At 43.7% G+C, this 27,306-nt stretch overlaps 1 protein-coding gene across 2 annotated transcripts in view; it reads right to left on the minus strand.

Annotated features, from left to right (window-relative positions):
* LOC138569485 (NACHT, LRR and PYD domains-containing protein 3-like) overlaps positions 1-27,306 on the minus strand; it is a 347,636-nt gene that overhangs the window by 53,336 nt on the left and 266,994 nt on the right. For both annotated transcript variants that reach the window (XM_069647489.1, XM_069647488.1), the window contains one exon: positions 22,815-22,985. In XM_069647489.1, the coding sequence (XP_069503590.1) occupies positions 22,815-22,985 (171 nt within the window). The remainder of the gene's footprint in view (positions 1-22,814; positions 22,986-27,306) is intronic.

The following is a 27,306-nucleotide window of genomic DNA, read 5'->3' on the forward strand; positions in this document are numbered from 1 at the left end:
CTACTGAATGTGTGTCACCCGGTTTTATCGAGGCATGACATCACCAAACCAAGTTCCGTCCACGAAACCTATTGGGCACTCACAATGGTCAGTTTAGGCAAATCACATATGTATACTATCAGGGTTCATTCTACTATTGGGTTGCCATATCTAGTGGCTTTTCCTAGGACCACGTCTACATGTAACAAATGCACTGATCAGGGTCATAGGGAGTCTATTGGCTCCTGCAATATTTGGCGTCTCCACATGAAAGGTGTCTCTGGATTGGACAGAATGTGTCCTCCCAGTCCTGGGACCCTGGATGGTTACCAGGCTGAGTGTACCTTTTCAAAGAGATGAGAATGAACATGGAGGGGCTGTGGATTCCCTAATGTTGCTATATCTGATCACCTAAGCCTGGGCGGGTGCATTCAGTTGGAAGTTTGTGAGCAACACTTGTATCTTTCCACCTCTGGTTCAATGGAAACAGCTTCTCTCCGTCTACCTTGATTGAAAGGGCATTGGTTTGCTCTGCTTGGTCACGTTTGCTGAGACCACGAAATGGAGCTCTGCTGCCTGTAATTAGGGGGATTTTAGCCTGAATTTCTTGCAGCTGGATTATCATCTTGGTAACGAGGAACTTTCCATCTGCACTCGTCCTTGGCTGGGGTGAATCGTTTCTGCTTGCCTCTGGCTGCATCGATTGTGCCAGCCCTTCTATGTACTCAAAGTCTGTCTCCCCTTCCTCAATCACTCCAGTGGGCCTATAGATTCCTGCATATGAGATTTATTTCAGCTCGACAGGGACTTTGGAAGATGAACATGAAGACTCTGAATTACTTATAATATGGAAAGCACTATTTTCACTCTGTAACAATTTGTATAAAGAACAACAAATCAACAAAATGGGTCTAGTAAAACTCATGGATGCGGTGATCTCATAAAATCAGAATGTGGAGGCTCTGGCAAATTAGCAATTGGAAGAAAAATCAATGTTATCAGAGGAAGGCTAATAGAACAAGAGTCTGTTAAAACTGTTCCAATTGAAGAAGAGCGTCATGCAAATGTGTGCCTTCATACGCCTATTGAAAGGGCGGTAACAGAGCATACTCAGCTAAATTGATTACACAGTCCCAAGGAGGTGAAACGCCCATTGTGCTTGACAATCAAGTGAGGTGTTGTAAACAACATAGACATAGAGCTAAGAATGTGGAAAAAGCATAGGGACTTAATCCTTTGCCTCCAAATAATCAGCAATTGAACCAGGATTATAAGCAATCCTTGCCTGCAACAACTCCCTTGTTTTCTATTGACATGCCTACCTCTAATCATTTTGACCCTCTAACTACAGGTGCAGCATCTATTAATGCATTAATGCATCTACAAGCAGGCTGATTGGACTCATGGGTAGTTCACACAGAGCCTATTGCACGAATATTGAACCAGTTGGTTTAACCTATAAGAGAGTGTCAAAGCTTGATAAATAGAGAACCTACAGAGGACAAGGTGTTGGAAGCTGCTAAAAATCACTCTGCCAGGAACGCACATGAAGTAGAAAAAGCCCAGTCCCAAGGATGGAATATGGAGTGGGCAGATAAAGAAGCATTTAAGTGGGTGAAAGAGGTAGTACTTTTTGCTACTTCATTTAGTTTGTTCTTAAATTGCAGTAAATGTATGCAATTGATTCATTGCTTTCCTAAACTCCATTCATTAACAATGAAAGATGGGGGCGTGGCCAGCATGCGAGCAGGCAGGACGTGAGTCCATGGAGCTCCAGCGGCCGCCGACAAAATCCTGTTTAAACATCCTTTTTGGTGGAACATATTTGGCTCCAAACAGATCTGTGGCGAAGAGGATAAGGTGCGGCACAGGTACACGGAGCTGGAAAGCAGAAAGCCAGCCTCTTACCGAGATGCAGAAGGGAGCTGTGGCGTCCATGAAGGGGCTGGGAACGTGGCTGTGTTGTCGCCCGGTTAGTGTGCCCAACACTGAGGAGGCAGGCAACGTGTGCGGAGCTGCGGTGCAGGACGGAGGGAGAGACGCAAGGAGCAGCGGGAGTTGCGGGTGATACGCAGAGCAGATGGCACAGCACTGCATGTGCCTCCCGGAAAGAAGGTAGGAAGGGACGCTGTTCTGACAGGGAGTGGACTGATCCCCCTTTCCCCAAGCTGGAGTGAGCGATCCTTCAGACTGGAGAACATCCTTTCGATTTCTCACCCCTCCCCCCCAACCTCGTTGGAGTAACGGCTCGCCGTTGGATTGGCGGTGAGGCTGGGACTCCACTCTGGGGACGAGGCAAGAGACCCAAGTTGGCGCGAAGCGGCCTCCTCCCGTGAGTGGCACTGGCTTTGCGGCCCACTGCCGATCCTATCCTCGCCTCCCGCCCCCGCGAGGAGAACTGGAGAAAATCTGCATTCCGCGGACTGGGCAGAGAGGCAACAATAGATCCGGAACCGGCACCTGCAAGAACACTCCTGAAAGCACTGAAACACAACTCCTACCTCGGCAGTTACCGAGAAGCGAAACAGGCATGGAAGCGCACCAGAAAGCACGAAGCGTTAAAACCACTTCGCCCCAGTCAGGGTGTGCAGGCACAGGGGTAGTGCGGGTGACACCTCCCATCAGGAAGAAGTGGTTACACAGCGCCCGGACCAGACACTGCCAAAGCGGACCTTGCGGGGGTGCGGCGGCACATTCCAGCCAGCATAGCAATCGCATATCTAAGTGATAGCTGTAAAATCAGTTAAAGAGTTTAATAGAGTAAGCTTCCACACACTCCACCTCCCACGCTACAGAATGGGGAAAGACAAACCGCGGAAATCGAGCATACAAAGCAGAATGGACCAATATGCTTTCGCCACAACATCTCAACTGACGGATCAAGCACCGCTGGTAAACTCTCCAGACGCGGAGGACACCCTCTCTCTGAAAGATGTAATGGCGGCCATTGCGAGTTCCTGCACCTCCATGGAAATGAAAATAGACAGTATAGCGACGGATGTGTCCTTCCTCCGCCACGACCTGCAAAAACTCACTTCTCGCATGGGGGAAGCAGAACAACGCATCTCAGGTACAGAGGACAACATTAGCAATATCAACCAACAATTGTCACAGACACTGCGCCGGTTGAAGACCCTGGAGGCCAGAGTGGATGAGGGCGAGGGCAGGCCTCGCCGCAACAACGTGCGTATCCTCGGAATCCCAGTGGGGACGGAGGGACCGAGCATGGAACTGTTCCTGGAACAGTGGCTAGCGGACATTTATGACCCTCATTCCTTTTCCAAATTTTTCTCAGTAGAACGCGCCCACAGGATACCTTCTGGCAAGCCCATCCTAGGAATGCTGCCCAGGACTGTAATTGCCAAGCTCCTTAATTATCGTGATAGGGATGCGCTGCTCCAGATGGCCCGTGCGAAAGGAAAGGTCACTTATAATGGCTCCCGGATAGCCTTCTTCCCTGATTACATGAAAGAAGTGCAACGCGCAAGACAATCATTCGAACCACTGAAGCGGCATCTATCCCTCATGAAAGTGAAATTCGGACTAATGTTTCCAGCTCAGCTCAAGATTTATCATAAAGGTACGACCACACACTTCACTGAACCTCAGGAGGCCTGGAAATGGGCGGAGACCCACATTGAGAGCGACTGATCGGTGCGACCAAGGAGACAGGAAGGTAGACCCCGGCCCCGCCTGGACCGGGCCCCCCGGGGGAGACCCCCGGCGGACATGGAACTAGTGGCTCTAGAACAAGCAGTGGAGCCCGCCGAGCACCAGCCAGGATGATGCACTCTCACTCCGAACCACAAATAACATCACGAAAACAACATAGTAACGGCGGCCGCCCGAGGCCACCTCCCAGGAACTTGAACTTAAATTTAGAAGCACAGAGACTGGGGTAGTGGTTATTAGTTAATGTGTTGCCTGTCCGTTTGACAGGGTGTTTGATTGTTGTATTTGGCGACAGATGCTTCAGGTTGGGTGGAGTATAGGGTGGGGGTGGGAGGGTGTGAGTTGTTATGTTAAAAGTTACACTAGGTTCAAGAAGTACATGGCAATAACTCCCTCGCGTTTGACCCGCATGGAACGAAAGAGCAAACGAGTCCCGACATTGAACCAACAGATGTACAATCCAGCTCAATCCTTGCCCGGGTTGGTGGATTATGGAACACTCTTAGATATACAATATACTGACACCACACATGCACAAGTTACATGGCGCAGAACACCAATGTAGATAAAAGCAGAGCCTTCCGGGTGATGACATGGAACGTTAACGGGCTCGGAAATAGTATTAAAAGACGCCTAGTCCTACTAGCACTGAACCGTCACTCACCGGATGTGGCCTTCTTAACAGAGACACATCTGGCAGGCACAAGATGCACACTGTTTAGTCGCACAAACTACCAACAAGCCTTTCATGCCGGATTCACCATGGGATCACGTGGGGTATTGATCCTAGTACACAAAATACTCCTCTATAGCCCCACTGCAGTCACCCAGGACCAGGGAGGTAGATATGTACACACGACAGGAACCCTGTGGGAACGCACCATCTCTATGATCACTGTATATGCACCACCTAACCTCCTAACCCCCCTGACTAACAATATTACACCCCTAATTGTTGACAACACTGAAGGCCTCACGTTGATTGGAGGAGACTTTAACAAAGTCATGAACAAAGAGTTGGATAGGACATATGTACGATCCAGAAACCCAGACATATGTACTAAACTCGCCACATTTACCAATGCACTGGGGTTACATGATGCATGGAGATCCCTACATCCCAATACAAGAGAATATTCGTACCACTCCGGTGCACATGCTTCGCTATCCAGGTTGGATTACTTCTTCCTACCAATGTGTAACATACATGAGGCGTGTGACGCACAACTGCTCCCCAGAGGTATTTCAGATCACTCTCCACTCATGTTAACGATTAAGACCAGCAGGCCACTCCCCCCACCCAGTTGGAGACTGAATGGTTATTACCTGGGGTTTCCCAAATTGGTGGAACACATACAAAAAGTTACCGAAACATACTTTGAAATAAATACTGACTCTGTGGACAGCCCAACAACGCTATGGGAGGCACCAAAAGCAGTATTGAGGGGTCAAATCATAGCCTGGACTGCAGCCCACAAGAAAAAACACCTTGAAGCGATACGTGCAGCTGAAGCCAAAGTACGGAATGCAGAATCTGCTCACCTGGTCCATGACCTACCCGAGACACAACGTGCACTGCAGTTAGCACAGAAACAGCTACAGCACATAGCCTTAGACAATGCAAAACATGCAGCAATGCGAGCGAAAATATATGAAACTGGGGACAAGGCGGGGAACATTCTGGCATGGTTGGAGCGCAGGGACTTAGGCATCACCCAAGTTAAGAAACTAACGACAGAAAAACCAGACCCACTAGTAACAGACCAGGACATAGCGGAGGGATTTGCTAAATATTACGCTGAACTGTATAGTGCACCACTTGCACTGCCACCGACCGATATGTTAGAAGAAATTACCCTTCCTACCCTAGACAAGCAACAGGCGGTCCTACTAGAACAAGAAATCACAGAGGAAGAAGTAACCTGTGCAATGTCAGAACTTCAGTCAGGGAAGACCCAGGCCCGAACGGTTTTCCTGTCGAAATATGGAAGAAAATAGGTGCAAACATAATCTCTCCACAACTACTGCGCCTCTTTCAACACTCACGCTCGCAGTGTTGCCTCCCCCAGACCTCGGAAAAGCTACAATAATAGTTTTGCCAAAATCAGATAAGCCACCTGACAGGTGCAGTTCCTATAGACCCAACTCTCTTATAAACTGCGAGGCCAAAATACTGGCGAAAGTACTGGCCAAACGGCTGCAGCGTGTCATACACACACTAGTGCACCCGGACCAATGCGGATTTATGCCACAAAGAGCCACCAGGCAAAATATATATAGATTACACACAGCACTAGAAAAAACACCTAAGCTACCAAACCCCCTAGCCCTACTGTCAATAGATTTCGAAAAGGCTTTCGACTCTGTGCACTGGGAGGCAATTTAGGAAATTATGCGACGAATGGGCATAGGCCCTTACTTCATGAGTTGGGTTAAACTACTATACCACCTTCCAGTAGCAGTGACAAGAGTGAATGGGTATACTTCCGAACCCTTTCAGCTAGGTAAGGGCACGCGACAAGGCTGGCCCCTGTCAGCTTTGATTTTTGCGTTGGCAATCAAACCTTTAGCAATCCTGTTAAGATCCATGCAAACATGGAGTGGCTTCAGGTGGGCGGACAGCTGGGAAGACAGAGTGTCTTCATACGCGGATGATCTGTTAATTTATCTGGCGGACCCGCGAGTTTCCTGTCTCGTTGTGTCGCATTTACTAGAGAGATAAGGCGCGTTCTGCGGACTCCTCGTTAACTGGTCAAAGTCCAAACTATTCCCGGTAAAGCATATAGGCATTGCGATACCAGATGTGTGCCCCTACCGTATTGAAAGGGAACAATTCAGATACCTCGGTATACAAATCACACACAAACTAACGGACTATGTGGGGAAAAACTTAAATCCAGTGGCGACCAGGTTCAAGGATGATGTTCGCCACTGGATGTCCCTACCACTCACATTACTGGGACGCGTGGCACTCTTCAAAATGATGGCCCTTCCAGGTTTTCTCTACGTTCTACAAAATGCACCACTACCAATAGCACCAGTGAGTTCCATAAGATAGATGAAACACTTAGGAGGTTGTTATGGAAAGGGGGGCACCCACGAATGGCACTTACTACCCTACAAAGATCCATATGGAAGGGCGGGATTGGACTCCCCCGGCTACAGACCTACTACTGGGCAAGCCAAATGGCAATAGTGAATGACAAATTGCATGGGGATACCACTGTACCGCATAACATTATACAAGACACCGACGCACAGGAAAGACCCATCATGAGCCTCCTCTACCGGAAAAAAGAGCGACCCGCTGACCCATCCATGTTGTCGCATATAACCCTAGTCTGGGCAGATACACATAAATACCTAGGTTGGGATAAAAAACAAACTCTAGCACAACCACTCTGGAACAACATACATCTCCCGGAGGTGAACAAACTCCCTAAATGGCAAGCATGGGCCCAACTAGATATTACGAAAATTGGCAATGTGATGAAAGAAAATGTAATAATAGCATTTGCGGATCTAGCTGCCACCTTTGCACTCCCACCAAATGAACAATACCACTATATCTAGCTCAAACATGCATTGTAGGCCCATCTCCCTGAATTGAGTGACATACCTGATTACTCTCCACTAGAACGTAATGTATTCCCAGAACTGCTTAAACAGAAAGTCACATCGACTATGTACAGTGCTATTAACTCCTTTGCTACGAAAGAGCTGTCGAGCCTGAAAGCCAAGTGGGAGAGGGAGGTAGGTGATATACTCCCAGAGGAATGGGTGACTGTGTTGATGTATCCCAGAGAATCAACTATCTCCTCCAGGCTTAGATTAATTCAACTGAAGATACTAAATAGGATTTATTACCCAAGGGTGGCACTGTTCAAGTGGGGAAAGGCTACGAATCCATACTGTTTGTGATGGAAGAGGGAGGAAGGGTCCTATTATCATATCCTGTGGGTCTGTGCCATCATTCAACAATACTGGCAACAGTGCTGTGATGAACTGTCAAGGGTAATGGGCAAGAGGATAATGGAAATCCAAAGCAATTATTGCTGGGGATAGAAGGAGACACTGATCTAATGACGTATGAGAGAGCGTTCTTATCTACCATCACTGTGATACTCAAAAGGAACATAGTGCAACTTTGGGGCTCCGAGAGGCCACCAAGCCTTGAACAATGGATCACGGATGTGGATAGCGCAAAAAATATGGCAAAGGTGGGAAGAGGCGCACTAAAAGTAACTTATAATACTGTACCGTTACGCTACCCAGAGACTTGCAGATGGACTGGTGGGTGTAATACGAAAGGGACAAAATGATGTGACATGTTTTGAAGCTCGTTGGTAAGGGACCACAGCGGGGAGTTGTTGGGGGGCGGGAATGGGAAGTTTTGTTTACCCCACTGTGTGGGGCTGTATGTTTTGTGTTTCCAAAAAAACAATAAAATGTGGTATTAAAAAAAAACCAATGAAAGACATAGCATTGGTAGAGATCGCAGACTCCGTAAAGGAAACAAACTGGTCTATAGTTGATTTTATATCACCAGTGATAGTTGTCTTAGTTATGTCCTATTCACAGGGCTTTCTCTAAATGGGATATGACTTAGTAAGCTGGCCTACAAAAGTTCCACAGTCAAGTTGTCTCACTGCAAACTTGTCCTAAGACAAATGTATCAGTGAAAGATATTGACTCAATAGTTCAAAAAATTGTTGCTGCATTAAATGTCCAATAGAATAATTTGCTACCTTTGGATAAACCTGAGTATGATGAGGGACATTTTGATGGTGTGGCCTGACCTACTGATGAAGATAACAAGCTTAAACCTCTGGTGATGCTAACATGGAACAGTAGAGGCTACAACTCTTTTATTACTAAGCTTGACGCCCAGGCAATTCCCTCAGAATTGGATTTGTTTTTGCTACAGCAAACTTGGTTAATACAAGATTATCATTTAGATGGGCTTAGCACGGTCCAACTAAGGCACAAAAGAAGTCTGCCGGCAGACATTTTGTTGGCCTGATTATAGGTGCCTTAGAAATGTGTTCCTGCTATTAGGAACCATTATTTTATGTCTGCTGTTTTAGATATTAATCAAATTTCCCCTTTAATCAATTGATGATTATTAATGTGTATGACCCACCCAGGAGGCTCTGAAACAGTGAATATCCTGCGGTGTATTGAACATATCTTAATGGAATGGTCATATGCTAATCCAGATGGTCAATACATTGTAGCATGAGATTTTAATTTTCAGTTGTTTTATGAACACAAATTGGAACATGACCTTCCAATTCAATTTATGAAAATATAGTTATGGTATGGTTGCCTTAGAAACAGATGTTGATGAATATAGCAGCTCTTTCCAAGATAGATGATGGGAATATTGAGAGTGCTGATTTATTGCAACCTTTCCTGGAAGCATATTTTGATAGTGGCAAAGGGTATACCTGGTCAAATTGACACGTGTACTCCTGGATTCCTGGATTGACTATATTCTTTTATCTGGATCATTATTCAATTATGTATCAGATTTCCAATTTATACCTAATAATTTGAGTGGTCATTTGGTGATGAAATGTACATTCCATTACACAGTAGTGGATGCTACTTCAACCAAATATCTATGGGGTACTTATCAACTGAATGGTTCTGGTAATAGAATGATGTGGTCAGGAATGAATATAGTAAAGTTTGACAATAGAATCTCTCAAAAATGTATGAATGAAGAGATCCCAATTGACTTTAAAAACATCTGAATATTTTAATAAAATTGAGGAGATATTTGATATAGCAACTAAATCATAGAAGAAAAATAACTGCTATGTAAACCATACAGGGAAAATATACGATGTGGTGATTGCGGAACAAAATAAGAAGCTGAAGGCCGATTTAAGGTACATTACAACATTACAACACAGCTTTTATCAGAAGAAGAAATAGATTATAAAATGGCCAACTTAAAAACCAGATATAAAAATTGGCTAATGGGACATAAAAATTCTATTGCCACAGCCCAGTGGTAAATTATGTTTAATGCACTTCATTCCCATGATTCTTGTACATTTCGGGATACATACAATCGCCACACTGGAAAATCCTTGGATGAAAGAGAACTTAATCCTATACCTGAATTGAGGTGGCATTATCATTGTAATGATTTTATATTTGAAAAATGGTGTCCCCTTGATGTCTGGCTCCTGTCTTAGTATTTTTTATAATGATAAGAGTCTTACCTTTTCCACAGAGGACATAATAAATATCATACATACAGTGAAGTTGTCCCTGGCACCGGGCTTGGATGGGATAGCCAATGCTCTCATCAAGAAAGACCCGTAGTTGTGGGGAAATATAATGCAAATGTTTAAACATACAGCATCAAACAGCATGATACCAGATAGTTGGAAAAAATCTATTTTATGGATATTCAAAAAGGGTACGGGAGTGTCCGATAAACTAAGGTCTTTTAGCATAAGTGGATACCATTTAAAAAATGTTTTACTATATCGTCTTATAAAATATGAATACTTGTATAAAATATTGTAAGATACTCAAAAATTAGCAAACAGGATTTCAAAAGGGGCAATCACCATCTCAAATCTATGGTGCTTACTATGTTTGATTAGATTAACGTAAAAAACAAAGGGCAGCTGCATGTACATTTGCTATGTTGACTATGCCGGAGCATTTGACATGACAAATTGCCAAAACTGTGGGACAAACTGGAGCAATGGGGTTTGGATCTATCCATTTTACATTTAATAAATTGTTATATACCGATACATCTGCTTTCTTGAGACTAAATTAGGAAGGCCGGCTCACCTCCCCAATCTGTACCAATTATGGGTTAAAACAAAGATGTGCGCTGTCCCCGATTTAATGTAATCTGTATGTCTAAAATTTGGATGACTCACTCAAGGAGTGCAATCATTTTTCTGCATTCATCAGTCAGTAAACGATAGTGTGGCTCTTTTATACCGATGATACGATTATATTGGATCAAACTCCAAATGGATTGCAGCAGAGTCTAAATGCTCTGCATCCGTATTCAACAGCAAACGATTTGAGAATCAATAAAAAAAAATCATGATGATTAAACCAACTAGGAAAAAGAACCTGAGTTTATCTTGGCAAATTGATAATGTTGAAAAGCAATTGGTCAAACAAAATGACTATTTGTGGGTCCCGATTCATGACTCTTTAAACCATGACCTTTGTTGCTAATGGCAGAGGTTACTATATAGAAGGACTTCTACAGATTTGTAATGCCAGTATTGTACCTTGTGTTTTATATGGGTTTGGCATTTTTAATGAGAAAGAATCCCAGTAGTTAAGCCTTAGAGGGCAAATTATGGCATACAACATTAGGCCTTTTAATGCCTATGCCAATTAAGGCTTTCCATAATGAAATGGGCCTAATCTCGTTATCTACACATAGTAAAATTACCTGTAGCACAATTTATATAAAAATGTTAGAGGATAAGAATAATGAAGATGCTTTGTATGCCAATAAAAAAAATATTAAATGAGGATGCCCCTATGGGAGCCTTTTTAATTAATAAACCTTTTAAATATATAAAGTTATAAAGAGATATCGACACTGTAGGGTAAGACAGTTTATTATGAAATTTCGTTTTGACCAGCTACCGACTAACTTTCTGTTAGGTGCTTGTAAAGGACTATTTATGATACTGGATGTGTTGTAATGTACTGTCGATAATGAATTTTCTTAATATTGCTCTATATATGGTGTTAAAAGGATATGTGTTTAACCAAAATACCTACATTCAATTCTTTTAAAAAAGGATCTGCCTTTCAATTTCACTGATGCCCTCCTATACCTATACAACTGAATGGGAATGTTTTCAAATGCCTGAGGTTTGATGTCAGGCTTGAAAAGTTACTCCACTTTTCCTTTCAGTACAGTGACTGGCATCAACCACTTCAAGAATAGACAAACACTCTGAAAAGATTCAAGGGGTTTTATTTTTCAATTTTAAATTGAGTCATGATAAGCTGAAAGAAAAAATTGGGATTTTGCACCAACTTTCAGGTACTCTGCGACCATATGTATGGAATTTCCTTTCTGGATGGGTGTTGCACTTTCAGGAGGGACAGAGGTCAAAACCCCACCTTTGAACAGAACTTGAAACACAATCACACCCTCCTAATGACTAATGCGCCACACTCAAGATTTTGCAATGCTAAAAACTGTTGTTTATTTGTACAAACAGTTCTGGATGTGCATCAGGAATTGCCCTTTGTTGATGACACGTGTTTTGGCAAAACCCATTGCCTTTTTCAAATCAGGGCTATTTATATGCAAATCATAACAAATGTTTTTTTAAACAACATAGTCGAACAAAATCAAAATGTAACAGTCATTAAACATATCAAGTACGTTGATATTAAAGAGAGAGAGATGAGGGATGGGTCATGGTGAAGGATTGTTGAGGAAAAAGAGAATTGCAAGGACAAAACATGAGACCATCAGAACAAAGTTATATGAAATTGAAACACACTCATAACAGTAACATAATAACTTACAAAAATAAAATAAAATAAACTAAGTTAAAATAAAACCATATTCACAGTCCAAACATAACCAGAAAAACTAAAACTAAAACAAGCAGTGTATATTTTTGCACTGTTGTGTACATTATTTTGCTGTTACGAGGCAATTACTAACGTTAGCATTATACCAGAAACTTTGGACTTTCAACAATGCACATGTCTGCCCTTTGGCATATCCAAACGTCACATCTTTCATAAAAGTATCAGAACACCCGTTCAATAACTGGGTTAAGTGACTGTTGTGGAACAACATTTTAATATTGAGGCACCCAGAAGTGCACAACATCAATACTATTTCCTTCAAATGCTAAAATACCAATACTGGCATATTATATGGATCGTTTATCTCGTTAGTTCGTACTCGGTTGTTCTATTAGGTCTGTGCTTGAGTAATAAGTGGGTTGAATCCCCTCTGAAACACAGTAAGGTAAAACACAGTCTTGATAATCTGTATACTTTGATCGTGTACAATTGTGCACGTCCGCCTAGCCGGCGTGTAGCCGCACAATTGATTGTCTACATCAATGAAAACTGTAAACGTTTGCCATATACAATAGTGCATGTTCGTCTTACCGAGACGTACCCTCGTAATTGACTGTCTCCATGTTTATATACACATATCAATTATATCCAATAGAACGCGGGTGTTGCGCGGTGCTCAAAAGTACAACATTCTTAACATCAACCCTGTTATCTGGGATAGTGTCTTAAGCATCCCATTACAGCATCTCAGTGGAGGTACACATATCGTTGATATTCAAAAAGCAGAATGCTGCGTGAACTCCTGTTTAGTACCGAGGTTGAGGACCTGGACCGCACTAATCACCTGCACTCGTGCCCATGTGAACCAGGTTGTTGAAAAACACATACCTGCGAGTCTGCAGCCTGATAGATCATCAGCTATGCAGCATGGAATGCGAAGCACAGGCATTTAACGCTGACTAATATTCTTGTTTGCGATCGGTTCCCTTGGCAACCTACTAGTCCCTCATCAGTCACGCTCACACATGCTGGTCGCCATGTTTTGGGAGACACAACGGTGTGTAGTACGGAAGATACTTTCTTACACTTGCTATTCGAAGACATTTATTTTGTTGTGTTTTAACCAGCCCAATATCATGCTGTGGCTAATAAAAGATAATCTTTTGCTGGAAAATAATGTGATGCAGTCCAATGAGTAAAACAACTCCAACTGAAAATACGTGCTGAGTATTGTAGCTTGTGCTGCATAGAGTGACGTGGTCCGTAAAAAACCTCCAACTGAAAATACGTGCTGTGAATTATAGCTTGTGCTGCATATTGTAAGTCAACTGGACATTAAGTGCACGTCGGTGCCTCATGAATTGTGTGCATGATACAGTTAATGTTCATTGTCGTCGGATACCTGCATGATTATTGCATATCAGCCAATTGTTTCCAAATAGTTATTTATGACATATTGCATTCATTAATAGCGTTTGCGTTATAAGTGATGCTCATGTTAAATTATGTTTGTTTTCACTGGATGAAACCAAACTGTTGGCACCTTGATGAATGCATCACAATAGTAATTTGGATTCATCACAGAGCTAGTTACAGTGTTTGCTCTTAAGTATTCTTAATTGACTTGTGTTAAGTCATCATAGTTATTTCAACTAAATTCAAAAAAGTGTTGGCACCATGAAACATGCATCACATTGATGATTTTAACTTTCTCAAAAGGTCGGTTTTATTAGTTACTATTAAATAGGGAATGACAGACACAATATGTTGCGATGTGCTTCTTACAAAAAAAAATACATTTCACTGTCTGTATTCAAACCCAGTTTTAAAGTTCTGAAATGGCAAATTAAGCGTACTTCTGCCTGTTTTAACATGACTTCAGGATTACCGTCCCTTCTGCGAAGACTGACATTTTTGAGGCCAACAAATCTGATGTCTTTTTTTTGGTCTAGTTGATGCTCCTGGCTGCCAATGACTGGCCCAAGGTAACATTGTATTTTGACTGCCAATCCCTGATAAGTGTTTGCACATCCGAACCCGGAGTTCCCGGATTGTGCTTCCAATGTTAATAGTATTGCATGCACAAATTATTGCGTAAACCACAAATTTAGTTTTACAGTTAATGTTTTGCTTGATCTTGATCTGATTTCCGAATTTGTCTTCAAACGCTGTAGTTTTATCATGCTCATATTGACACATCGAACAGGTGCCACATTTTCTGAACCCAAAATGATCCTTGCTCAACCACGTCGTAGATTGATTACTGATTTCTTGTGGGGGAAGCGACGGGCTCAGTTGATTCCTCAATGTTTGTGCTTTTCTGAAGATAATGTGTGGCCCATGTTTGACGAATTGTGATATATGAGGATCAAGTTTTAATAAATGCCAATTCTGTTTAAGAATGTTCCTGATCTCAAAATGATTTTCACAATATGTTGTTATAAAACATGATGAGCAGTCTTAGTTTCTTTTTCCATCAATGTTTTTGTTTGTGATAGACTTCACGCTTTCTCTCTGGCTTTTTTGATGTGCTTTGTATGGTATCCTCTTTCCTTGAATCTAGAAAAAAGTAAATTACACTCTGCCAGAAAATGGGATTTTTCTTCACAGTTTCTGCAGGCGCAGATATATTCAACGGTCGGAATGTTGTTTTTGACTCTTTGTTGGTGACAGCTTGTAGCAAACAGGGTCAATTGACCTCTGTGGGTTTCCGAAATTTCTTGGTGTGCAATTTGTTGTCCTTCACATAAATAGTCAAGTCCAAGAAGTCAATTTCAGATGTGCTCCTATGCGAAGTAAATTCAATTCCTACATTGTTCTGGTTCAGACGGCATCTGAATTGTTCAAACTCATCCACACCATCTTTCCAAACCGCAATCATATCGTCAATATATCGAGCCCATAAGATTACAGGCTCGATATATTGATTGTCCGTATAAACTAACTTGTCTTCTAGCATCCCCATGAAAAGATTTGCAAGGGCGGCGGCATATTTTATGCTCATTGCCACCCCTTGTCGTTGATGATAATATTTGTCATCGAACATGAAGATGTTGAAGTCCAGAGTTGCTTGCAGCATTTCCAAGTAATCTTGATGATTCATTATTACTATATTTCTGCCTTTGTCTGCCTCTTTGATTATAATATTTTGATCTTGCCTCAGGTTGGCTAATGCCATTTTCTCTTCCTTGCTTAAGTTCCAGACGATTCCTTTTGAGCCTCTACCTCCATCTTCCAATCGATATATATCATTTATGACTGATTTATAGAATACATCGATTACATTGCCTTGTGCCAGTTGAGGTGTGAAATTGGATTTTGACTTGAGTTCTACATCTGTCATGGATTTGGGGACCACATTCAGCTCATGTAATGTGTGGGTTATCGCGTTATCTCATAAGATTCCAGTTCATCCCACATTCTTAGTACATGTATATTTTCGATTTCGTCTATTCTCAAATGGTTATTTGTATGCTCGGTTGGGCTTCGAATGGTTTTTTCACCTGGGTTGCAAAGATTTTTTTAAGTTTGAGCTTCGGAATGTATTTGAAGAGATCAATCTGAAGTTCGATGTTGTCAAATCTGCACGTTGGCGCAAATGATAATCCTTTGTTAAGTACTGTGGACTCCTCCGATGATAACAGTCTATCCGAAATGTTCAATACCAAATTGGTCACTTGCAATTCCTTGCAGCATCTCTCGTATTAGCCCTTGTTTGTCTCTTGAATCGGTCTTGAGCATCAGGATTTCTTGTGTCTCCACTGGACTGTGAATATGGTTTTATTTTAATTTAGTTTATTTTATTTTTGCAAGTTATTATGTTACAGTTATCAGTTTGTTTCAATTTTATATAACTTTGTTCTGATGGTCTCATGTTTCGTCCTTGCAATTCTCTTTTTCCTCAACAATCCTTCCCCATGACCCGTCCCTCATCTCTGTCTTTAACATCAACGTACTTGATATGTTTGATGAATGTTACATTTTGATTTTGTTTGGCTATGTTGTTTAAAAAAACATTGATTATCATATGCATATAAATATCCCTGATTTGAAAAAGGCAATAAGTTTTGCCGAAACACGTGTGTTCAACAAAGGGCAATTCCTGATGCACATGCAGAACTGTTTATACAAATAAACAACAGTTTTTGCCACTGAAATATCTTGAGTGTGGCGCATTAGTCACTAGGAGGGTGTGATTGTGTTTTGAGTCAAGATAAGGGCTGCCTTTCTCTCTCTCTCTCTCTCTCTCTCTCTCTCTCTCTCTCTCTCTCTTTCTCTCTCTCTCTCTCCCTCTCTCTCTCATCTGCCCATGGGTCCTCCTCTCCACTCTAGACCAGACTTCCCTTTCCCCCTAGATGGTCACTAGAGATCAGTAACCCATATTGTCTAAACACTGAGTGACTAGTTGTGAGTGCCTGAAGGCAAATGCCTTATCTACCCTACTCCCTCTGGGGTATTCTAGGTGAATCTTACCTGGGGCCACACAAGGATAGCACAATTGTCAATGAAATAAATAGGTGCCTTTCAACTGTCCAGGTTTCAACTTCCCAACATCCCTTTCACACTCTGATGTTCTTGTCTTCCTTTCCCTGAAATTGATTCTCCCCCTTCTCCTCCTCCCACTCTGTATGTTCTTTGCCCTCTCACTCCTCTGTCCCTCCGATAGTGTTCTGTCTCACCTCTACTCCTTATTTCTACTCACCACTCTGATCCCCTTCGTCCACTCTCTGCTAGTTTCCGCCTCCTACTGCTCTCCAGCTCTTTCCAACCACTCTACAAGTCTACCCTTCTAATACTCTACTACTCACCTCTTGACTTCTCTACTACTCTCTCCAGCCAAATACTCTCAATTATTCTTCCCTCCTACTAATCTGTACTTCACTCTACAATACACTCTAAATGTAGTCCTCCTACACTCACCCTCCTATCACTTTTCCCAATCACTGTCAGTTACACCACTACTCTCTCACTCTCACTCTCTCGTCTTACATGTACTCTCACAGCCGAGTATAACTTACTCTCATCAACCAATACCTAACCTTCAATACTCTCTCTGATCCTTTCAATGCTTGGTCGCTTGGTCCGCCTCCTGCTCAATCCTTAACTTCACCAGAACAAACCATATTCCCCTGTGCTCTTCATTCCATTGTATCCTCCTACTCCCCCTTCCAAAGGCTCTGAGGCCCACCTGGTTCCTGGGGCCAATCTCTGAATTCCTCTCTCCCAGGGGCCGGGTTCCACCAGTGGGAATCCATCAGCATCCCCTTATCCCCAGCCCCTTTTCATAGTGGGTCTGCCGCTGTTTATCAACGGCAGCCCGCTAAAGTGACTGTCAACAACAGAGTTCATGATTGATTTGCTTTGCGGAAGCATTTATACGACTGGTCCGCAGTGGGTATCATTCAACTGGCTACGTGTTCACGATTGCTTGTCCCATTCTGCACTGTGGGACTTCCAGGTCCTGGAAGTTCTAAAATAGAAGTAAGAAGATATTGGCAAGCATGTTGTATGGCAAATATGGGATGAAAGAAGTGGGACTTTTCAATTCAACCAGGCATTTAAGGGGGAACAGAGACTGGGCAGTTCCAACTCCATCACCCCACCTCTGGGGGAGGACTGGCTCTGGCAAACACTGTGGTAGGCCTCTTTTGATTGGGGCCCCCAGTTTGAGAGAGGTCCTCATCCCCCCTTGACAGGTTCAGATCACTGACCCTGTCCCATGACAAACATTTCTCTGAGAACAGTGATAGAAGAGAAGCCCAAATCTAGGATGATTAATATGTCAACACTTTCAATGTTCACTATGTCCTATTGTCCCTTATTAGTTATGTTGACGGTGGCTCTCTAATTCCTCCCCTTCCAGGACCGCTCTTAGCCTAAGCCTGTTTGCCCTGTGGCACATGTGGGTGAAGGGACCACTGCTTACACAGCCCAACCAGTCCACACTGAGGAGGGATCTTCTCTGTTATCGCTGCCGTGTCTGTCTCACCCACGCTTGGTACTTGTGTTGGCTCTACCTTCGCGTGAGCCCCATCCTTAAGATTGTCAGTGTCTGGCATTTGCAGTGGAGGACTTGTTGTGTGTCCGGCCTGCATGCGAAACATGCAGTTCCTCCTCTATTTCTTGACTTTGCGTGACTCTTGCGTGATCATTCTGCGCATCGTTGTCTTCCTTTCATGGACATATTATAATCCTGATGCATTTGTCGCTTTCTTGTGCTGTCACAAATTCTTTTGCAGTAGACGTACATTATTTATTGAGCGCAGCTCAGAAGAACCAGTTTCAAGGCGTTGTGTAAAAAATACATATAGTTAAAAGACCATAAATAACATGACCAAACAAGCCAATACTTAAATCCACAAAATAAAACAGCTAGTCAGATTAATCGTGCTAATCCTGCTCAATTCACGAATTAGAAAGAATACAAATATTGTTTTAGTCGAACCTTAAAAATCTGTGACGTTCGCACTCTTTCTGACAAGGATGGGTAGTGTGTTCCACTGTCGACAACTCGCAACCCAGAGAAGTCTTTTCCCATCGGAAATGTTGTAAAATGTTCCTACGGCGAGTAAATCCTGGGATCTACTGACTATAGTAACTTGATGTAAGGAGGCGTGTCAGCGTAGGATGCTGAGCCAAGTAAGCTACATATTCTGGTGAAAACCCTGTCAAGATTTTCCAGAATTGTGTAAGGCCACCCTAGTTCCGCGAGACAGTGAGAGTCGCGGCCCGATTTCCTTAGACCATAAACTGTTCTCACTGCACGGTTGTGTACACCTTGTGATCTGGAATTTTTGAAATGCCTAAATACACTGGAAGGCAATAGTACACACTTGAGAAAACCATGCTTAAATTAGGCGCTGTATGTATGGCCTGGTCAGTATTATGTAGGATTAGCCAACTGGGTAAGTGCATGTCTGTCTTGCCTGTGAACACACATGTGGTGATCAGGATGCAATGTTATTTTCAATCCCTTTTCCACTAAATGGCTGTGGGAGAAGAATATCTTTCTCTCCAGTACCATAATAGCGTGTTTCCCTATTTGGCCTTAAAGCTTTTCTTCATGCTAGGAGGTGAAACCTGTCCCTTCGTCCTCCTCATCTTCTTGGGCTATTGGTTCTGGCAAGTGGCATAAGATTTGGTGATACTTTATGCCCAGGGTGTGAAACAAAGCCGCCACCCATTAGGCATATTTTAATGGGTGGCAGCACACCATCCTTACATAAACCGAAATGCTCTCTAAACAGGTGGTTCCCACTAAGTTGGTAAAAATAGGAGTTGTGTTTTCCAATTCTGCATGACTTGTTCGTAGTTGCTCTTATGGTCTAACAGGGGCACTGAGGTATCGGTAAGGAATATTGGTTTTGGGGCGGGGGGAGCACAATGGGCCACATTACATGTTTGGTGGTGCGGAAACAAGGGAGCCGGTAGCAACGTATCGGCACCCTTTCTGGACTGCCAAACTGCAAGTTTGCCGGTAGGGGCCTGACCTGCCGGGAGGTCAGGCCCCTACCAGCTGTGTTTTCACCGAAGAGCTGGCTTCATTAGCAACGGTGCCGGTGCTTCAGTGACCCGGGATTCAATGTTCCGCGCCTGCCATGATAGCCCTGTGGCACCGGGATGTGAGGCGGGGGAAACGCTGTTAAGGGGTTGCTAGTAAACCGCTGCCTACCGTAATGAGGGCCAATATGATGGTAACAGGGTTTGTCCCACCATATGGCTATTGGCACAGAGAGGAGGCATGCTGGCATTAACGTTAATTGTTGGAACACCCTCCCAAATAACAAAGTGATATACTCTGTAAGCCCCTATAAACAGTGCCGTGGTAATGCTCCGAAGACATGCCAAAGATGCCTACGGTGAACGTAGCACTACATAAAAGCCTATTGAAATAAAGAAATAGGCATTGGCAAAACAGGACATTCGTATAGCACGCTTACCTTCTGGATCATTCCAAGACACTATTTGACTACCCCCACCTCAGTGCAGCGGTATCGGCAATAGTGTCCTTCTGAACTGTACGGTGAATACCAGACCAGGTTTGCAAAATGTTGTTGTTTGTGGATCCCCCAGCCTCCACTGGATTACAGAAAGCAGTGTCTGTGTGTCACTGTGTTCTGATGGCCTGCCACTCCCCGGGCACACACTGACTGCGCCGACAAAGGATGTGCTGAGGCAACACAGTATTGGGGCCCTTACCCGTGGACCGCAGGGCACTGGTACAAGGAAAAAAGGTAAACAGAGAGTGAGAAAAAGAGAGAGAGAGACAAGAAAGAGAGCTAACCGGCCACGCTTCCGCTTCTTTCATATTCGCCCCAGGATCATCTTTACAGTGGCGACAAGGATGGTATGCAGCAGTAGAAGTTTCATTCAAAGGCCCCCATGCTCCTGACCCACCAGTGCAGGCAAACCAAGCCAAGGAATGCACCGCAGCAGCGCATTCAAAGCAGCCATCACGTAGGGTCCAGGTTGCATTGGCATGTGAAGTATTGCATCTCTACATAAGTGCTAGTGAGCATCACATAGCTCTGCAAAAAGTCTCGGGAGGATAGGGTTCCGGAAGCACCTCAAGACCTTCCTCTTTTCTTCTGCCTTTTCTCCTCCTCTCCCCTGCTGATCTATTCTCTCTTGGCACCGTGCACCTGGCCACCCTCTGTCCTCCAGGCCCAGGTACCTGCTCACCCTGCCACCCTCCCGCACTGCCTCCAGGCCACCCCTTGAACTGGGGTCTGTATCTGTACCCATACAGCCCCGCCCCTTTTCTTCCTGCACTTATCAGACCTACCCTGTCTGCTGCCTTAAACCTAGCACTTGCAAATTGCTGGCTGCACTACCACTGTTTGTTGCCTTTATTATTTATGTATTGTTATTTATCTGTTTCTCCTTTGCTCCGCACTCTCCACTTTCCCCCTTCCATGAACTTTTCCCCTCCCCCTCTCCCATGCACTTGCGCGTTCTCAATGTCACTGGGCCTAGTAAGATCGCTGTTTTGTTCTCCCCTGTTCCCCTCCCTTGCCTTGTCGCGCTCTGAATCACTTGTGTACGAGTGCGATAGAAATAAAATATCAATATCAATAGCTCAGCGGCAACGTGCTCGCCTTGGAAGCAAGACGACACGGAGCAACACAGATTTGATCCCCGGGTCCGCGCTTAGAAGCCTCTGGGTATTAAGCGCGTTATAAATATCATATCATAACATAACAAATACCCTGCAATTAGAGACTCAATGCGTTAAATATGCAAAGTGTGAGGCAAAACAGTGGGGTGGCAGGGAGCATGTAGTAGAGATATTTAACTTCAATGCAGCAGACGAGAGGGAAGCATATCCCATTGGAGACGTGATTATAAAACACAGAGTCTCAAAGTAGGACCTGCATGGGAGGTCTAAGAGTAGCAGAGACCTTGGCATTTGGGAGGTGAGTGCAACATCATTTGGAGAATCCAAACACACCTGGAATAGAGACAGGAGATGGATGGTTGTATCAGAACAAATACAAAGCTGGAGAAAAAAACAAAGGTCTCCTTTATTATGGGTGTCCATGATTTGTTCGAATTTCGGAGGGAGGAAAAAAATGAAAGTAATTAAAAACGAAAATGAGTTTCAGTTTTTCCTCCTGTGGACATTTCTGGCAACCCACCCCCCCCTTACTTACCTTTTGGCGGCACACTTCGTTGTGTGCCAACGACCGCTCCGTTCCTCTGCAACGCTGGTTTCTTTCACTTATGTGCATGGGAACCGGTGACACAGGGTCCTTTTTTTTAAAAACGTTCTTGTTTAGGTTGCGGGAGACAGCCCCGCAACTCCCTTTGATATTATAGTGAAGAAGGGTGGAGGGGACACACCCGCAATCCCCACTCTCCTTGGTCACAATAATCAAACTGAATGGGCTATTTAGTCGAAATTCTCATCTATTCGTAATTTCCGTTCAGCCAAAATTCAAATCAATATCCCATTCTGTTTTTTTTTGCAGCCATTTCTACAGATTCCCTTTATTACTGCAAGACTAGGCTGTCCCAATTTCTGTTTATCTATGGAATTTCTATGGAATTTCATGCATGGGAGAGCTGAAAAATGAAGTGCGTTTTTTAAAATTAAATTCATCAGGATACTATTCGCTATCTTGGAATTGGAGGTAGTAACCTGTGTTGTTAGTCATACAGACTCTAAGAATGACATCGACGAATCTGTGTACTCTGTTTCTGGTTGTGCTGCGCTTTATAAAGCGACTGGTTACGACATAAGTGCCCAATGGCAGTGTCGAGCTAGTTTGTGGCGTGCACATAACTGTGAGGGAAGATCAGCAAGTTATGGAACCAACAAGGTGTTCAGGTACCTCCTGAGGACAGAATTATTTTTAGAATGTCAATGAAGCCGGGCCAGTTGTTCCAAAGGGTGGCATCCGCTAACTTACATTCTGTGGACGTGTGGCATTCCACCCATCTTTTGGGAAGGATGCCAAGTTCCTGGTGGGAATGTATTGTGAGAGCTTGGAAATAACATCAGTAGGTGTGATAGGTTCAGATATCTAATTATGCCCGTGCATTATGAAGATGGACCATTTGCATTCTTCCGTGAAAGTTACTAGACTCGAGTTGCCGTCACTTACCCCAATGCCACCAGCCTGCACAGCGGATCACTGAGGACAGGCCAAAGAAGCTGTGCACCTTCGTCTGCCAGTTTGTTGAAGCCAAGTTTTAGCGTCGTCAGTGTTGGCACAGCAGTCACCAGAGCTGAAATGCCAAGAACACATTCTTTGGAGAGAAGATTGTCCTCTAAGCTGAAAAAGCACAAAATCTACATTAATAGGGTTCATACCAGCAGGGAAGTAATTTCACCAAAAGGCCAGGGGTAGCGGAAGTGACATCACATGACCCTTGACCGCTGATGACATCACAGGAAGTGATGTCATTTGACCCCGCCCCGAAGTGATATCACAGGAAGCGATGGAACACAACCTTTCACACCTTGACAAAACAGGAAGTGGCATCACATAGCATAGTTGCTAAGCACACTACAAAAAATATGGTTACAATATTACTATAATGTGATATACATTTCATACAAGAATGGATCGCCATATGTATCATTAAGACCATTGTGTATAGGCCCATATTACCAAATGACTGTGAATGCAAGCGACGTCCATGACCAAATAATAATGAAGTGTTATTATATAGCACTTACAATTAAGCACTTTAAATAGAACAAATATACATACAATATCACTCAACCTGTCTTGATACTCATTTATTGACCTCAGAAGGATGAAAGGCTGAGTTGAGGTGTTTAAGAACAGACTAAATCAGTGACTCACGCCCTGTAGTGTGTTTAAATAAACCCATAATGAGTCTAGGAATTATTGTATAGAATTCCTGAAAGACAAATTATCTGATATTCCCATTCTTTCTTATTGAGGGTCACTGCTGAAAGTGTTAGACTTACGGGACCCATGTTCTTTTTAAAAGTCCTGAACAAGAAAGGCAGTCACTCCTGAATCAAAGAGGCACATGGTGCTGCCCAAAGCCCAGGAACTTTGCATTCAATTTTTTTTAAAAGGTCTTTTTTTTCTTTTTAGGAGTAGCAAGGGGTACCCCTCAATGACGTCCCTTCATACCAACTCAGACCAAGCATACTCACTTGAGTTTGAACAAGTACGTGAGATTAGTGCAGTGTAGGAGACTATGGGACCACATCACAAAGGCAACTGCTGGCAGGAAAGAACCAGAATATTGGCTATCAAATTCTGCAGCTAGCCGGATCTCCACGCGAGCCCCCTGATTTGGACCTGTATGTATTAAAAGGGCCGGGCTAATGGGGCTGCATAACTGACCCTCTTTCCCTAAGTAGGCGTCGAGCCCAATCCCAACACTAAGATAGATATTGACTGCTATCGCCCACTTGGGTGGAGGGCAGAGGGCTGCTGACCTCACCTTGCCCAATGTTGGTGCTGGAAGAGCATGTTGTTGACTTGCGCATTCAGCCATTATTTTTCAGAATCACCCTAGAGCAAAGTAAAGTAGTCCTGGGTAGTGCACCTCTGACCCTTTTTCAGTTCTGTTCTGCATGGCACTCAAGTAAAGAGTTGGAGGGTTGATGTATTAGTGAGTTAAAGGGGGAGGCAGATGCCAAAAGGGGGAGGCAGATGCCACACCTGAAGAGTTAATGAGATCAGACTAGCAGGACCCGTTGTGGTTTGTGGCGTTGGCACTTGGCTATATTTCACCTGAAGGGGGAGAACCCTGCTATATTAGATGAAAGATGAAAACCCTAGGGTGCAAAAGAGCTGCTAGTAGCGAGTGGCTGTGATGGGTTTGCAAAGAGCTCGGCGCTGCTTAGTTGAGGGGAATGCATGTGGAATTGTGATAGGTATAAAGCCAAAATGTGTGTGTGTGTGTGTCTGTGTGTGTGTGTAGAAATATAGAATGTGTTTGTTTTGTCTATTTCTATGGGGAGTTGTCTCAAAATTAAGTAAGACAAGTCCATTGAGAATCGGCCACTAATCAGTCCATTGGCATAGACCTAATGTTGCAAAGCAGCCAAGCCCAATACAGGTGCCTGCTATCGGCAGCACTGGGAAGCCTCAGGGCGACTGAAGGCCTCTTTTAGCATGCAACCATCATTGCACGGCAGGAACAAGACAGGCTACAGATGCCCTACAGGGCAGAGAAGACATTACAGCTGCTTCATCGACACCTCTAAACACACCTTCCAGCAGAGACAAGATGTGAAGACAAGAAGGCGTGGGCAGTTCACAGATATTCCACAGGAGCTCTCAGAGAAGGAGTAGACCTTCCACCTAACAAGACACTCTCAGCATGCGGACACTGTGGGCCTCATTGCCAGTTGGGAGATATTCGGGCGGTCAGTCTGTGGATTTGCCACGGCATTACAAGTGGTGGTGGCGGTGTTAGTCCCCATTAATTTGGGGTCCATAGGACTCCATCAGGAATTTCAGCAGAATTACCGCCGGCGGAATTGCTGCTGCAGTAATTCTGCCAATTTTGCCAATCCTTTGGCAGAAAGTAGGAGGATTTACCTCGAGCACAATACTGGAGGTAAAATCACCCATTCCAGGGGCAAAACTCATAGTATGGGGGTGTGGGAAAAGTGGCAGTAATTCCATTACCAGCACTTTTTCTGCACCGCCATTCTCGTAATGAGCTCCTGTGTCTTGAACAAGCCAACAGATTCAAGGTATCCTTCACGGGATCTCAAATCCTCAGAGATCATTATTCATTGTTAAAATAATTTGGATTACAATAGGATTCACATATTACATGTGACATGTGACACGGATGGAATAGCTCCACGCCCAAGAAGAACCCTACAGATTAGAAGTGATGGAATGCATTCAAAGCCACAAAGGGTGACTGTGTGCATCTTAGATATGACATTCTGGTGCCATTTGTGTAGCCCTTAGCGCAAATCAGGCAGTGTTTCTGCACATTTTAAAGCACATCCCAAATTCCCAAATTGGACGAGTGTTAAAATGCACAGAAAATGAAGATATCCCTCTGTGCCTGTTTGGAATACTCCAAGAGGGTGTGCATTGCATGGCAGGTCCCGTCATGCATTTCTTTTAAGTGTGTCAGCAACGGTATGAGCCGCTGCTGTCTCACTAGCTTCCCTATCCCTCAAACAGGGATAGAAATGTTTTTTTGGTGACATTTCACCGTGACCGGCTAGTAAAATGCACAGAGGTGCTGGGAGCCTGTGATGCATCTTCTGATACTAGTGCATTCAAGGTGGCTGGCCAGTGCACCATTTGCACCACAGCACTGGCCCCTGGAAGTACACCTATGAGAATAAGGTGACCTGCCAGGCATCTAAAAACAGTGCATCCTCTGTGCTATTTGTTTGATGAGCGTTGAGTATTGGGCCCTATAAGTGTCTTTTTTTTTAACAGAACACAACATCTCTGTGCATGAAAAGAAAACAAGAGATTGCATACGCCCTTCAACATCTGCACTACTGACTATCCCATATACTGAGATGGACACAAAGGTCGCCATGTATCCTTTATTCCAGTAGATACAGAACAGCACATGGCATGAAATGTACACAATGTATCACAGGGAAGCTTGAGAGTACATCAGAGTTCTAGGGAAGTGACATGCATCCAAGCGATTGCGTCAGGTTTGTATAGTGTGTGAACAGATTATAAGAGACCTTCAACATAGCTCTGGGCATTACAGAGCAAATGAAGACCTCAACAAACTGCAGAGGGTCACAGTCGTATGTTTAGATGTGTATTTATTCAGCGTTATACAATTAGCCAAATGCACAGAGAGGTGTTTTAGAGCACTAGAATGTACACACTGGAGCACGAGAGCCAACCAGCAGATCCCCGAAAACAAAAGCTCTGATATGAATTCAAGAGCTGAGCGTTTACTTTTAGCACAGGCGGTGCATCTCGGGAGGCGGTAATCACTCAACCCACCTGTAACACCGGATTCATGCCTTTACTGTGTTCCCCTAGAATGTGTCATGCATTTTCGAAACAAAGCAAAATGCTGGTTATTCTCGCAATGCAACTAAAAATCCACTCTGCTCTATCGTGACTACTAGACCCCAGCTACCCACTCGACTATGCCCAGAGCCTTGTTAGGTCTCACGCCTGGGTAATCCATGGCCAGTTGTATTCCTACGTAAGCTCTAATTATGAACCTGTCTCCTGTCTCCTTTGTACATATTGTACATTTCAAATACCTTGTATTTATTTGTAAATGGCTAATTAGTCTTCATCTTCCAATGATAACTCACTGTATTTTTTATCGTATTGTATATAACTCTGTAACATGTACTTTAAGAAAAGCGCCCAGATACCCTTGGGCTCGCTGCGCTATATAAGCAAATAAAACATACATTCTATACTTTTGCCAACATTGACTTCCAGCCACTGCATAATATTGTGTTGAGGTTGATGTGGCACCTAATTGTGTCTTTCATGTTTGCAATTGTGAATGTGGCAGTTCAAACTTGTTTCCTAAATGTGATCCGCTTTCTGCTAAAAGTGATCCGCTTCCTGCTAAAAGTGATCCGCTTTCCGTGAGATGATTTAATTGGTTGGTGGCAGTTGTGCAACGTTCACCACATCT

This window comes from Ambystoma mexicanum, chromosome 2q, assembly GCF_040938575.1.
Source record: "Ambystoma mexicanum isolate Mex_15411 chromosome 2q, UKY_AmexF1_1, whole genome shotgun sequence".
Classification (NCBI taxonomy): Eukaryota; Metazoa; Chordata; class Amphibia; order Caudata; family Ambystomatidae; genus Ambystoma; species Ambystoma mexicanum.